General features: G+C 47.1%; 1 protein-coding gene across 15 annotated transcripts in view; it reads right to left on the bottom strand.

Moving 5' to 3' along the window:
* Positions 1-3,487: 3,487 nt before the first annotated feature.
* SEC31A (SEC31 homolog A, COPII coat complex component) overlaps positions 3,488-14,283 on the bottom strand; it is a gene marked incomplete at both ends in the record, with an annotated part of 33,111 nt that continues 22,315 nt past the window's right edge. For 4 of the 15 annotated variants that reach the window (XM_079534597.1, XM_079534596.1, XM_079534598.1 and 1 more), the window contains 7 exons: positions 3,488-3,667; positions 4,023-4,094; positions 6,462-6,581; positions 6,736-6,996; positions 8,832-8,890; positions 13,186-13,536; positions 14,095-14,224. In XM_079534597.1, the coding sequence (XP_079390723.1) occupies positions 3,488-3,667; positions 4,023-4,094; positions 6,462-6,581; positions 6,736-6,996; positions 8,832-8,890; positions 13,186-13,536; positions 14,095-14,224 (1,173 nt within the window). Of the gene's footprint in view, positions 3,668-4,022; positions 4,095-6,461; positions 6,582-6,735; positions 6,997-8,831; positions 8,891-10,238; positions 10,287-13,185; positions 13,537-14,094; positions 14,225-14,283 lie in introns of all 15 variants that reach the window. The other 11 variants (XM_079534594.1, XM_079534587.1, XM_079534595.1 and 8 more) reach the window with 7 other exon arrangements.

Genomic DNA, 14,283 nt, shown 5'->3' with positions numbered 1-14,283 from the left:
CGCTGCCGGGGCCCAACCGGCGCGAGGGGTCCCCGACGGCCCGTGGCGACGGCCATGGCAACGGGCAGGGCCCACCCGGCGGGTGCGGGGGTGTGGCGGGGCGGCAGGATCTCCTCCGTGACCGCACCTGGTGCCCGGCAAAGGAGGGGCCCTGCGCGGAGCCGCTTGTGCCTTGCAGGAGCGGGGCGAACCCCTCTGAGCCGTCGCGTGGCTCCCAGGGCTGCCGCTGGGCAGGGCGCATCGTTGGCCAAGAGGGGAAGGGGATCCTGGGCTGCGTTGCAAAGAGTGCGAGTGTGAGAGAGCGGTGTGAGGGAGATGGTCCTCCTGCTCTGCTCTGCCACGGTGAGGCCACATCTGGAGCACTGTGCCCAGTGCTGGGCTCCCCAGCTCAAGAAGGACGGGGAACTTCTGGACAGAGTCCAGTGGAGGGCGACAAAGATGATCGGGGCCTGGAGAACCTCTTGCATGGGGAAAGGCTGAGGGAGCTGGGGCTGTACAGCCTGCAGAAGGGAGGCTGAGAGCAGATCGGATCAGTGCTTATCAATATCTAACGGGTGGGAATCATGCGGGTGGGGCCAGGCTCTGTTCTGTGCTGTGCAGCAACAGGACAAGGGCAGCGGGCACAGATTGGAATGCAGGAATTCCATACGAACATAAGAAGTTTCCTGTGAGGGTGACAGAGCACTGAACAGCTGCCCAGTGCGGTCATGGAGTCTGCTTCTCTGGAGATACTCAGAACCCACCTGGAGGCTTTCCTGTGTGACCTGCTGCAGGGATCTGCTCCAGCAGGGGGCTGGGCTGGGGGATCTCCAGAGGTCGTTCCAACCCCTGTGATTCTGTGTGAACCTCCACTCCCGTGCCCAGAAGCAACCACTCCAGCCACAGAGCAGCACCACCAGCATTTGCCCTCGCTCTGTGTGGCCATGAGCAGCAGTGTGTGTAGAGGCAATGCTCTTTCACAGAGCCCTCTGGCTACTCAGGGCCATGCGGCACACAAGAGTGCTGTTAGTGCAGAGCACACAGCATGCTGTGCTAATTAATTACTAACAACACCTCCTGAGGCAGTCAGCAGAGAGGATATAATTAAAGCCCACCCCTCTTTTTTTTTTTTTTTTCCTTTTTTTCCCCCTGATACATTTTAAGCATTCTTCTAGAATCCTCCACCTGGAAAAAAAGAAAGAGGACAGTGGCAATGAAAGAAAGTGAATAGTTTGCAGGGATGCAACTGGAGCCACTGAGTGCTGCTGCTGCCCTAACAACACACTTCTGCTACTCAAAACGTTGACAGCGTTGGCCTCATTTTTTTTTTTTTTTTCTAGCAGCCACCCAAGGGCAATCCCAGAAAAGCTATTGCAATGAGACTTCTGGCCAATTCGTAGCTCTGAAGCCTGTGGGAACCTCAATCAGATCAGTCTTTTTTGAGCAAGGGTTGCATTAAGCACACCTATATCTCCTGTCTGTGCCCCACAGGACCCCAATTGGCAACAGGCACCCAGGTTGGCACACAAAGAATTGGGGCTGGAAACTCAGTCCCACACTCCCCCCATCACACTGGGCACATCAACACTGCTCCTGCTATCAGCATGGGATTCACCATCTCCCCACCTGTGGCTCAAGGACTCAGCCCAGCACCAGCAGTCAGGGAGTAGAGGCAGCCGCCCACATTGCCGGTATAAATCTCTTCTCACCGAGATTAAAACTGGGCTATTTGGGGCCAAATTCTTTTAGCAGTGTAAGTTGGCAGAGCTTCATTGCCTTCTGCAAAAGGAAGCCAGCCATTTGCATTTATAACATCAGATGGGCAGCTAATTGCTTGGCATTCCTTGAAGATAGGAACAGACGGCAGTAGCACCGGTGAACTGCTATTAATCTCAGCTGCTCTCAGGAGAGGAGCAGATTTTCACAGGCAGTCCTGTGCTGAACTCAGGCAATGCAGTGATCCAGCCATGAGTTGTGGAGCACAGCCCCAGCTTAGGCAGATTTATTCTGTGCATGGATATTCTATGCAAGGTACCTACAACCCCTTCTGAAAAAGAGCTGCAGACAAACTACTTCTAACACTGGTAAGAAATCTGTATCTGAGATTAACAGGAAGAAAATTAGTTTGATGGCTTTTTACATTTTGGAAACAAAGTAACTCCAGTTCAATGTTGCATGTTTTGCAATCACAAAAATTTAGGTCAGCAAATAAGAGTTTAGAAATAGGATTAAACTTAGTTCCCTCAGAGGAGCAGAGCTATTTTGCCTGACAAACTCATAATCAGTGTGAAGTCACAGGAATCAGCCATAAGTTGCATTATTATTATTTGTAATATTTCTTGCAATATGCACTGCCACATCTACATTGCACAGACTCTACATATGTATTTTTTTTTTTTAAATACAGAACTGCTTCTCACAGGCTGTTTTCTTTTCAACTGGCTGATTCCTTCAACTGCTCTTCCTAGTCTAGACATAGTGATACCAAAAATTGATGGCACACTTGTTGGAAATTCTTAAAGCCAGCTCCTACCATGCTGCATGAGAAGCCATGTGCTGAGAAACTCACCTGACCCAAGCAGAAAAGGCTTGCTTGCAGTCTCTCACAGCACAGCATGTGCTTGTGTCCCAGCAGAGGCCAGTCTCCATGCTTGGGGGACTGCAAGAAACAATTGGCACCTTGTTTGCAGACTGCATAGACATACATCTCTGTAAGGGTGGCTTAAACCATTCCACATTATTTCTGCTCTCAGCTTTTAATAAATACATACAGATCTGTTCAGAACTCCTGTAAAACCCTTCCTTGAAATGTCAATAGCTCAGTGTAAATGTTGAGTGGAGCTTTATCACGAGCAACACAGAAAGATAAACATATCCTTGCAGCTCAGGAGCTACAGAAAGCTGCCTCGCTGTACTCCAGGTTCAAAATATCTAAGTTGCACTTCATCACAACACATTTTAATAAATTAACATTTATTGAAAATACAACATTAGCCTTTATTTCGCTCATTTGTCCCAGTGCAAAATTAAGCTATATGACATGTAAATTGTAACAACAGAATTGCAAGCAATCTCGTAAAATGAAAGACCAACTACACTTACAACAGGATCAGACTCTTTAATCTGGTGTCTAAGGAACAGTGAGGTGCAGGGTCAGATACACAACTTATCTTCTCGCTTTCACATGTATCTGTTATTAAAAGCCACTGTTTAACAGTATAACATGCATCTAAAAATTGACAATATGGGGCGCCATCCCCATTAAATACACTATCTGTAGACAAACCACTGGGGATGAGAAAACGGTTAAAAATAAAAAGAAAAGCACCAGGGCTCCAAGGCCCGCCTAAAATGCTGGGTTTTGCAGGGAGAGCATAATGCCATTTGTCAGAGCTCTACTGCGACATGCTGTAAGGACTGGCGTTTGGTCCGCATCTTGCATGTTTGCTGTAGAAATGCACTTCTTTGGAAAAGCAACCATCACAGGCTTTGCAAGTAAAGGGTTACTTCAGACACCCAACTTATTGGCCTGGATGAGGACAACTTTCAGAACAGGCATGAAAGCAGAGGTCTCGCTGAAGTTGCTGGTGCTGACTATGTGCATGTGGATGTTCAGTCCTTCCACGTAGTTGCGGGTTTCGATGCTCTTCACGATGTTGTGCAAGCCGCTAACGATGGCTGGAGAGAGCTGCAAAGAAGCCACATGAGGCAGGTCAGAGTTGAGCAAAAACAGGAGTGCTAGCACAACAGAAGTCCTGACTGTCACCTCTGCCTCTCAAAAAAGGGGCTGGAATTGGGTCCTTTATTTTAAGGACAGTAGGCTTCAGAAGCACTGCACGCTGAGCAAAGCTGCTGACAGCAGACTTCAAGCAGAAGACAGATTCACTGCAATCCCTGCCCCTGTGAGCCCCCAATGGCTGCGGTTTCCTGAGGTGGGAGTCCTGCAGCAGCAGACTGTGGTCACAGAAAACCTACCGAGCTTCATGTCTCTAGGCTAGTTAACAGGCCACTTAACTGAGGCAAAGTGTAAAAACAACACTTACAGTCTGTTCCCTAAGTTTGTCGTATAGAAATTCCAGGCGTTTATTTGCATCATCTAGTTTCCTCTTGGTTTGCTGCAAAAGAAAAACACATTAAGAATGGGCAATAGTAAGCACATTGCAAAGAGGTCTATGCAACACATGAAACGTTTTCGACAAAAACATTTTCCTGATGGTTTTGCTCTGTATTCTTCTCCCTTCATTTTGCTAGGAAAGACCAGGTGAAATTCAGTTCTCCACATGCAACTGCTCCAGTTACCTATATAGCACAGTAACCTTTAAAGGCACATCCAAAGGGTCATTTGTAAAACCCACCAGTACAGCTGGCATGCAAAGTGGAACAGAGATTGAGCAGGACTCTCGTTTGATGGCGTACTGGCAAAGCTCTGCAATGGCTGAATAAAGATATTACTGAAATTAAGTATCCAGTGATGTCACTGAGAACTGAAGGGCACAAGCAGTCATCATTTACAGCAGGTTCTAGCTATGTTTTTCATTGCCTGACTAGTGACCAGGAGCTGTCAATAGAAAAACTAATAGCCTAACCCAAACTGTTCTTAAAGATCCTTTCTGCTTCCACGAGTTCCATGTAGACTAAACCACCCACTGGTGTCTGTGGAGTGACTTTGCCACAAGACTCTTAAAAATCATCCCATTGTATTTCACAGCACCGCACCTCCTCGGGAAATGCATTACATCCACTTGGTTTTTCAAACAGCTACAGAAATAAAATATTTTACTCCAAAATAACAAGAAAACACGTTAGCAGAGCATTCAGATTACAATTACAAAAGCAAAAATAAGGTCAGTAGCAGTATAATTTCTATCAGTGCACAAGTGTGTTGGAACCTACTCCTACATCGGTACCCATGCATCAACCCATCTTCAAATGAATCTCCCCAGAAACAGGAAAATTCTCTCTGGGTTAAGTAATTGCAGAGAGATAAAATCTAAGGCTAAGGTAAGGCTTACCTGCTCTGCCAGAAATTAGGGGAAGCTGTTCAGATGGCAAAGGGCATAGAAAAGAACACTGGATGCAGAACTCTCATGTCATGTGTGGAAGCCCCCTCAGCAGCTGCCAAAGGACAGGGCAGGTAAGGAAGGAGCACAGCAGAGAAGCTGGTAAGAAACAGCCTGTTAGGCTTCCTAAGTCTCTTAGATACATGACCACTAGAAATCTGTTTCAAAACCTGTGAAAAGATCTACAAGCCAGCTGTCAGTGCTAAGGCAAAGAGAAATTAACTGTGCTCCGTAAGGCAAGACATCTCTCCAGCCACAGGAAATTAGGCACAAGTACAAGCTGTTTGTTCTCCTGGCCCTCTCCTGTTCCAAACCCTAAGCATTAATGCTCTTCAAGCACTCGTTTTCCCCTTTGGCATGTAATAAAGGAGCGATGCCTACATATATGCCGACAGCAACTGATGCGTGCAGTCAGGGCAGTGTTTCTCAGTGCTGAGTGCCAGAAATGCTTGCTCTGCCTAAGAGCAGAGAGACTTAAGGAGCAAGAAATCAAATTGTGTTGGCAGAGCAGAAAAGCAATTCCTGTGTGCCGATGTGAATACTTTTGCCTTCACTGTGCGTCTGGGAAAAGAGAGATGATTCAAGAAACAAAAGGACTGAGGGCCTATACTCTGAAGAATAATCTTAGGAAAAAAAAAAAAAAGGAATTTTTTGAGGAATCAAATGCCACTAAACACAATGGGGTCTGTCCAAAGCAAGGCTTATGGCCTTTAAAAATTTCTCCATACAAGTGGGCAAGTCCACTGAAACTGTTGCATTGAGACCCATGGGGGAAAGAAGGAGCAAGTATATACAAAAGACAAAACTCTAGAGACACCTGAAATGGTGCAGCAAGCCAACACAAGTGACACTGAATACTCAATTTACTCCCACATCCATAGGGCTCTGACTGCTCAGTTCCCAGCAGCAATCATGGGAGCGTGGGTCTGGGCTGCTGACCAGTGCCATCCTGTCTTACATCATCCACCTTCCAGCATGCACAAGCCAAACAGTCAGCATCTGGGCTTGGTGTGCTATTCACTGACTACTGGGAAGAAATGAGAAGCTCTGAGATGGATGGTTTGTTCAGAATGTAGCAAAAACTATGGGATGTTGTTCCTGCCTAGCTTCAGCAGTTATGTTAGAGCTCTTAGCCTTCCACTTCTCAGCTACCCGTTGTTTCCTTTTGAGACAAGTTTAACAGAAATCACAAACCAGACATAAGAATCTGAGGCACGTACTCACAGACGAGAGCCTCAGCTCTGACCTGGCATAATACCAGCTGTTCCTCCTTGGGCAGCTGGACTGCCAGCAGTGCCTTGCTCTGCTTCCAAACCATCACACCACATGTGCACACGGTGTTCCTATGCATTGCTTGTGCCTGAACACATCAGTGTGTTCACCTGAATGCAGGGTTACTCTAGAACCATGTCAGAGTCCTACCGGATCAGAAGCAGACAGCAGGCACCTCTGGATAAGGGCTTCAAATGTTGTCTTCAGAATAAGGTGCTCCTCAGGGATGGGCTTCTTGGTTATCTTCTCTGTTGGCAATGCCTGAACATGCTAAGAAACAGCACAGGTGAGGCTTTCCAAGCCACTCTGCAACCCCACATCATTTTTAACTAACCCCAGCCACGCAACCCAGCCATCAGCATCCCAGCCCACAGAGCTCTACTACCACACAAACCCAAACCACACAACATCGATGTCACGTTACCTGGATGGCATTGCCTATTGGGGCCCCAGGAGCTCCCTCTGTCCTGGGTTTGAAGGTAGTGGGAGGCACGACACACGGCCCCAGAGCCTGGGGTGCATAGGGGCCCGGTGGTGCCTGCTGCCCCGCGGGGAGCTGCGGAGGCTGAAAGCTGGGTGTGCCCACTGGGGCTGCTGGAGGCTGCTGCATCTGTGCCTGTGGATCTGCCAGCGGGTTCATGATGGGTGAGGTGATGGGAACTGGGGGCATGAAGTTATCGGGGACCTGGGAAAAAACAAACAGCGCTTATGCCACCACTGCAAACAAAGAGACAGTTCCCAGCTCCCACATCCCTACTCACAACACTTGAGAGCCCAGCCAGGCAGAGAGCTGAGCCCCTGGGGTTTAGAAACAATGGGGGCAGGTGGGATTTCACTCACTCCTTCCTCTGTCAGCAGCTGCATACAAAGAACCTACACCTGTATGCATTCTGATCATTACATTTAGACTTTTGTAGATGCTTTTTTGTCCATGCAGCACATAGGTCACAGCTAGCAGCACACACCGATAAAGCTTCTGAAAGGCTTTCAAGCTTCTGGCAAACACATTTGCACTAAGACAGATTATGAGCGCAGTTCAGATTCATCCCCGAGCATCTGCCAGTCTTTACACAGGGGTATTTTGGAAACATTTGGTATAGAGAAGAGACAACAAAATGAGCTGTCAGCTTCTGCTACAAGGCAGACAGAAATCCAAACAAAACCAAGAGCTCCCATGCCTATACACACATTTCTTTAGAGGTGCAAAGAAAAATGAACTATCGTGGAAGGCTGAACGCAATCCTGATTGAAAGATGCCAGCATTAAGTTGGTGGTATAGGACAGCAAGAAGAATATTCCTGTTACAGCACCGATGACAGTTATAAATGCAATGAATCACAACAATAAACTTTTAAATGCCAATTACCATGTTTTTTAGTTTAGGGGGAAAACAGCTGCAAATCATGCTGTGGCTTGAAATGCAAGAGTGTTTCTTTCTTTTACAATAAAACCCATGTAGTGAGTCATTTTATTACAGCCTAAATCTCCCCCTTTGTGCAGTGGATGTAAGCAAAGTAAGCATCTAAACATTTCTCAATGAGGTTTGTTTAATATTCAACAGGACCATGGGACAAACATCACTCCTTCAGAGGGGAGCTGCCCCTCAAGCCATGGCAGAAACTGTGGCCATGATACACACAGCAGAAGGGTTTCACTTGAGCCTGCAGCTCTCACTGACTACTCTTTCCCTCCTGCCCAAAAGCCTTAAGCCCTGAAGGCAGCACAGTGGCTGTGGGATGCAGGTCCCAGCACGGGGGCAGCCAGGAACACACAAAGTCCCCTCTACCCAATGGCTTCCTAGCTGTAAGCAGAGACCAAAATCTAAGGGTCACAGGAGACTGCTTTCACTCAGACCTTATATCTTGCCTGCTCCAACTCCTTTTTTCCTCACCACAAGCACCGGACATGCTCCAGACTTGCTTCCCAAATGCACTGTGAGCAGTGCTGACTGCTACGGAGCACCAGGGGATGAAAAGGCTCACTCTGCTCTGTGCCAAGCATCTCCAGTTGTTCTGTCCTGTTGCAATCTAAATCCTTTTTTTTTTTTTAAAACTAAACTGCACTCTCTCTATCAGGAAAATTATGTTACTTTTAGCAGATCTCTCAGGGTCAAACCCTTAATCAGGATAAATTGCTTTCAGCTCCAGTATAGTCAATAATCTGTAACAATTTGCCCAGCCTCATCATGTCTCTTAAGTATCATCTCAGGCAAAACTCAACTGCTTTTCTGCAATGAAAACAGACCAAAAGTATTTTCTTCCTTCAAACAGGGATTCGTGTTGTTATTAACAACAACTCTAGCACAAAGCCACTATTCTCTTTAGAGGCATAAACATTCTGAGAGAGATAATGCATGCTGGAAAGACGTGAAGGCCATTTTCTGTTCACAAGATGTGGCTTTTGTTTGTAGCTAACCCTTCTCTTTCTTTCTCCCATGAACAAGCTCCCTCAGAGCAGGTTAGGTTACTGCTTTTCAAGTGGTCAGCACTCAATCATTTGAGGCAGGACTTTCTAGAATACCTTTTTCTTCTTGGCAGCTCTGTTCAGGGCAGGAGGGTCGTTCCAGCCGTTCTGAGGTCCTGGGACAGAAAGAAAAAAAGAGACTGTGAGCACCTCAGAAGAGGGCAGAGATGCCTCTTGGAGCTCTGGCTGGCTTCTTTCTGTGGCAGAGACTTAGCCTTTTTTTTTTTTTATTTCCTTTTTTTTTTTTTTCTCCCCGTTCTCCTAACTAGCATGCCTTTCACAGGATAGCTACTTGAAACAGATGGGCCCTGTGAAAAGGCAGGCAGTTGCCTACCATGGCCAAAACACAGCTCTGCTGCACAGACTGCACGCGTTGAGACAACTTCACAGTTACCCGTGAAGATTTCTCCTACCCATATGACATTAGGAATGAGCACTTGTTTTTCATTATACACATTCCCCAGCAAAACTAAATGGAAAGAGGAGACAGAAGAGGCAAGAGGAGCTTTCAACAGCACAAGCCAGATTCACCCAGCCACTGTGAGACACCAGGAGCCACAACACCAGGCTTCCCCTGCCAGCTACAGCAGGTTCATGGATGCTGAGGCAGCCTATCTAGCTTCCTCCACCAAGGACAATTTGTTTCAAGCTGAAAAAGAGCATGTCTGAGCAGATTCACTCCCAGTCCAATGTACCAAACCTTCTGCTCTTCAAGGAAAGCTGCAAGATTTGTGCACCAAAGCTCACGTTAGTGCATTAGAAATGGTTCCTATCTCATCCCAGGGCAGACATTTTCTGTCAGCACTACCGCGGCCTCGCCAAGTAATCAGGATTTATTGCACAAAGCCACAAAAAGCCGAAACCAAATCCCCGCTCAATGGACTTTTTCACCACAGTGTTTTTCACTTAGCAAATGATCAATTCACCTCAGACAGCAGAGCGTATCGTCACTGCGGAATTCGCTCGAGTGCTCTGAAATTTCATTATCTCCCGAGCTTTTGTTAAACAAGTTTCACATCCAGAGCACGTTGATGGAGTAAATAGAAAACAAATTAAGACCCCTTCATATCTGGCTTCTTGTGAACAAATGGGAAGCACTGCCATTGCCCCGAGGGCTCTGCCTCTCCCTGTCCAGAAAATCCCTTCCCATAGTATCTCTAATATAGGAAGTCTAATTTCTGCAGTGCTGACAGTGGAACACATTAGAAAGCCTCACACACTGCTGATAGTTTCCTGGAACAATTTGTTGGGAAAGAAAAAAACATAGCAGCATTTGTCTCTGTGGTTAAAAACTCCAGATTTGTTGTTATTGGTTTTAATTAAGGAATTATACATTTGAATTGATTAAAGTCTAGTCAGAAAACAGCATTGCACTTGATGTTCTCTGAGGAACATATGCATTTACTGATGTCTGTTCAATTAATTTCAGGTGGCGGCTGTGATCATTTTCAGCTGAGGTGGTACCTAGTTCACCTGCCAAGGGAGAGGCCTGGTCTTGAGCTGGTAGGTTTTCTGCAGATAAAAAGCAAAGAACTAAGAAGAAAAAAAAAAAAAAAGGTTTTCCCTCAAAAACAATAAAGCATTCTTCCTAGAATTTTACATTCACACTTTCGCTCAATAAGAGTAAGGAGTCAGAAGAAAAACATCTAACCTAATTAAAATGCCAGCTGAGAGACAGGAGCTATTCATCCAACCCACCCTGTGAAATTGTTTTTGTCTGCCTTTCCCCCATACAGCCCTGTTTCTCTTCCCATGCAGTAAATCAGCACTTCTTGCTTTGAGCAAATGTTGAGGAGTCCTGGCCCACTCTCTTATCTCTTCCAGCATTCATTTTCTATTCCCAAGGGCCAGCACAGCTGACAGACTGTTACTCTTAGCAACACTCTTCTCACCATCCTTCTTTCATTCCAGAAAACTCTTCATATGTTTTAAGGACTTGACCTCAAGGTGGATGCCAATCATCTGCTAGAGTCAAGGCTGTCTGTCCAGAGTCTTGTCTGCATCTAGCATGGCAAAAAGTCACTTCAAACCCACATGGAAGGGCAACAAACCCAAGGGGCAGAATACAACTGACACACTGTAACCATTGCAAAGAGAAGAGAAACATCAGGGTTAAACAACTCCAGTCTCTGAGGTCAGTCTGATGCATTCATAGCTCACAGCTTCTCTAGCACAACTCCAAAAAGGATGCAAGACCCCGAAGATTCCAACTCCCTTCAAAGCAGATTAAAAGAGAGACAAGTTGAAAATGAAAATCAATGTGGGCTCAGTTGCTGACTGCAAGATGCAAGCACGGCTTAACGTACTGAGGCTATGTACACTTACAAGGCAGGAGAGAAGTCCTTCACAGAACCATTTATTTTCCAAGTGCATCTCTAAACCTAAGGCAGCTCAAAGGCCAGGTACTGTTCAAGACTCCACATTTCACGTTGTCCCTCGCTCCCCTTAACCAAACACATTTGCAAAGTGAGACATGATGTTGCTGTATCAGACCATTGTAGAACTCAGCTCCAGAACAGCCACAACTATGGATTTACTTCTGGCTACATTTTTCTGCTCTTCTGAGAGATCTCATATGAAGGCTCCTTTCCATAAGCAATGCAGCTACTGTGGTAGATGCGTTTCTGGTTAAACATATAAAGTCTACACACACTAATTGCAGCATTAACACAGCAAGGCTTTTTCCTCCTCTTACACGTTTCCTAAAACAAGTCACCTTTTAAAAAAAATCAGATTTTTTGATACCTCTATTTTGTCCAGCTGCAGGCAGCAGCCACCTGTCCCACTGCACCTAGCAGTGCCCTGAAGCCCCCTCTGCAGTTCAGCCCAAGCATTGCATTTGCCAGCAGAAAACTCGTGCCAGTTTGGTTTCCTAAAGGCCTGGCACTTGACTGCCTTCTCCCTACAACTATGGGGAGAAATAAAAACAGTGCTGGTAACTCCCAGAAAGATTATAAAAAGCACTGCACAGACAGCTTTTAAGTTTGAAAGGCAATCTGGCAAGGCAGTGCTGATAATGCTACCTCCACTTCCCTTCTATGGAAACAACCCAAGGAAGATATGTTAGGTCACAGCCTATGCGAATTACATGTATTATCATTAATGCCCATGGTTTCTATCACTCAGAATGCAGAACTTCATCTGCTCAAGCACATCACATGGGCTACAAGCACTTCACTCTTAACCTAAGCAATGCAGTGATCTCTGTGGTGCCTGCCAGTGACGCAAATACAATAGTAAAACGGATAAGAACGATTTTCTTGTTCTATGCCTTTGTTTGGAGGCACAGAAGCAATGCTGTCTGCATAACAATGCCAATCTACCTCCAAAGCCTGGATCCCTTTCCAACAGTTCTATCCATTTTAATAATCCTACTGAGTTAGAGATACAGATCAGCCACATCCCGTAACATGGGGTCAGATGAGGTCCCAGTACAGTAACTCCAAGGAGAACAGGACTCGACGTCTGGCTGTAGTCAGCCAACTGCAGCTGCCCCACAACGGTCCTCTTCGTTTCTTCACAGCAGAAGTCCTTTTCTTCCCAGTTTCTACACTGCATCACAGTAGTGACAGAGTCCCCACAGAGTTCCCTAGGGCCTACCAGTATGCCTATGACATCTCTCAGATCCCATCTAGCATTCCCTCTGCTCACAGATCTAGTCCACCTGGACGTGAAGCATGTTTAGGAAAGGACTACCCCTGCCACCTGCACAGACTGACACATGCAAAGCTGCTACTTCACAAGCTGCCAGCCAGGAGACAGCTTTGTTAGGTCTCAGAAAGCACAAATACACTCAGGCAGGTGCTGCCAGCAGGCATCAGTCTTCAGCTGGGTGCATGCTCTCACCGTGCCTGCTCAAACGTGCTCCTAGGGGCCCAGCCACACACATGCTTCTGATTAGCATTCAGAAAAGAGGCCACCTAAAAGCACTTCTAAATCACTTCTGATTACCTTTTAAGGCACACACAGCTACGGTAAAACTTGCTGCACTAAGTGACCAGAGAAAAAATAGTCAAAGTAAGCCAATGCCCCAGCAAATGCAATCTGAATTAAACATGCTGCCAAGCCCGAGCTTGACCTGTTGCTCACAAGGCAGGGACACGCTGATGAATTCATTTTGCTCTGCAGCCACACAGTGGGTGCTGGTGTCAGCCTCAACAGATTATCGCTCTGCCACCATTTATCCACTGCACATGACAGCCTCACAATGAGGTGATGCCGCAGCATTGTGCCTAGGGCAAACCAAAAGCTGCATGTAGGCAAGTGTTTCAGAAGTGCCTTGAGTTGGCCTAAGGAAACTTCACACAGAGCACTCACCATGAAGCATGCACAAATAGTAAGTGATGTTCAAGTGAGATATCGAGCCAAACCCTGACCCCCTTCCCGCTTTCCCCCCAGTCAAAGCGCAGACCTGTTCTCTGGGATGCAGGAAGGTCACTGGCTGCAGGCAGAGTACCTGTTGGTCCAGTAGGTAACGCATAAGCCACAGAAGTTGCTGGAAGTCCTGGCCTGCCATGCTGAAAGGATGCACCAGAAGGAGGAAGGGGGAATGAAGAGGCAGGGTTCAGGCCCGTCGGGGAGGGCTGAGGCTGCCCAGGGTACAGTGGGGAGGGCACAGGATGCGCAGTGGGTAGGTAGGGAGGGTTGGTGTTAGAGGCAGGGCTTGGGTAAGAGGCTGAAGCAGGGGCAGCAATAGGCTGCTGGGGCTGATAAAGAGCTGTTTCCCCCGTTCCAAAAGAGTACTGCTGTGTGCTCTGATATGCTACAAACAGAAAGAAGAAATTCAGTCAGTATGTTCAGAACACACGTACAAGCTTCCTCTACTTCCTGCTCCTTCCCACCACTTACCTGTACAGCCTCATCCCAGCTCCCAAAACACTGCCAGTCACCTGAGAACTGCTGCTTAAAACTCAGCCTGCTCTAGGGAGCAGGGAGCCAGAAAGTGGTCCTTGTCCCCTGCAACCCCAGTGAGACTGTCCCAGCCACAGGCAGATGGGGGTGGATCCCTCTTGGGAAGCCCAGTGCTGCTTCTTTAAGACTCATCCCCAGGTCTCTGACCCCAGTACACCTATGGGAGGGCTGGTGGGCATGAAGCAATTTTATGAGCTATTTACAGATACCTCAGTAGAGAAGACATCTGACAGTGTCTCATGTATGGGCCCCACAAAAAAGTGGGGTTCCTCATATACTGTTTCAGGAGTGTTAGGCTGGCTTGGAATCCCCCTAGTCACAAGGAGTGGGCTGACAGTGAAATGGGGACACCCCTTTATCACCTGGCTGCTCCAGCAGGGTGGGAGGAGGGGGAGATGCAGCTACTCACTCTGTGGGTACGCTGGCCGGGTGCCTGCTTGCGAGTACATGCTGTAGCTTGGAGATGTGGCTTGCTGTGGTGGTGCGCTGGGGTTAACAGTACCTGGCATGATAAAACCTGGAGGAGGTGGCTTATCCCCCTGTGAAAAAAAAATGTCAGGAAAAAGAGTGGTGGAAAGTAGGATTTCATTGGTGATAG

This window comes from Tetrao urogallus (assembly GCF_951394365.1).
Source record: "Tetrao urogallus genome assembly, chromosome: 4".
In the NCBI taxonomy this organism is placed as follows: Eukaryota; Metazoa; Chordata; class Aves; order Galliformes; family Phasianidae; genus Tetrao; species Tetrao urogallus.
This window is presented reverse-complemented; position numbering and strand designations above follow the sequence as displayed.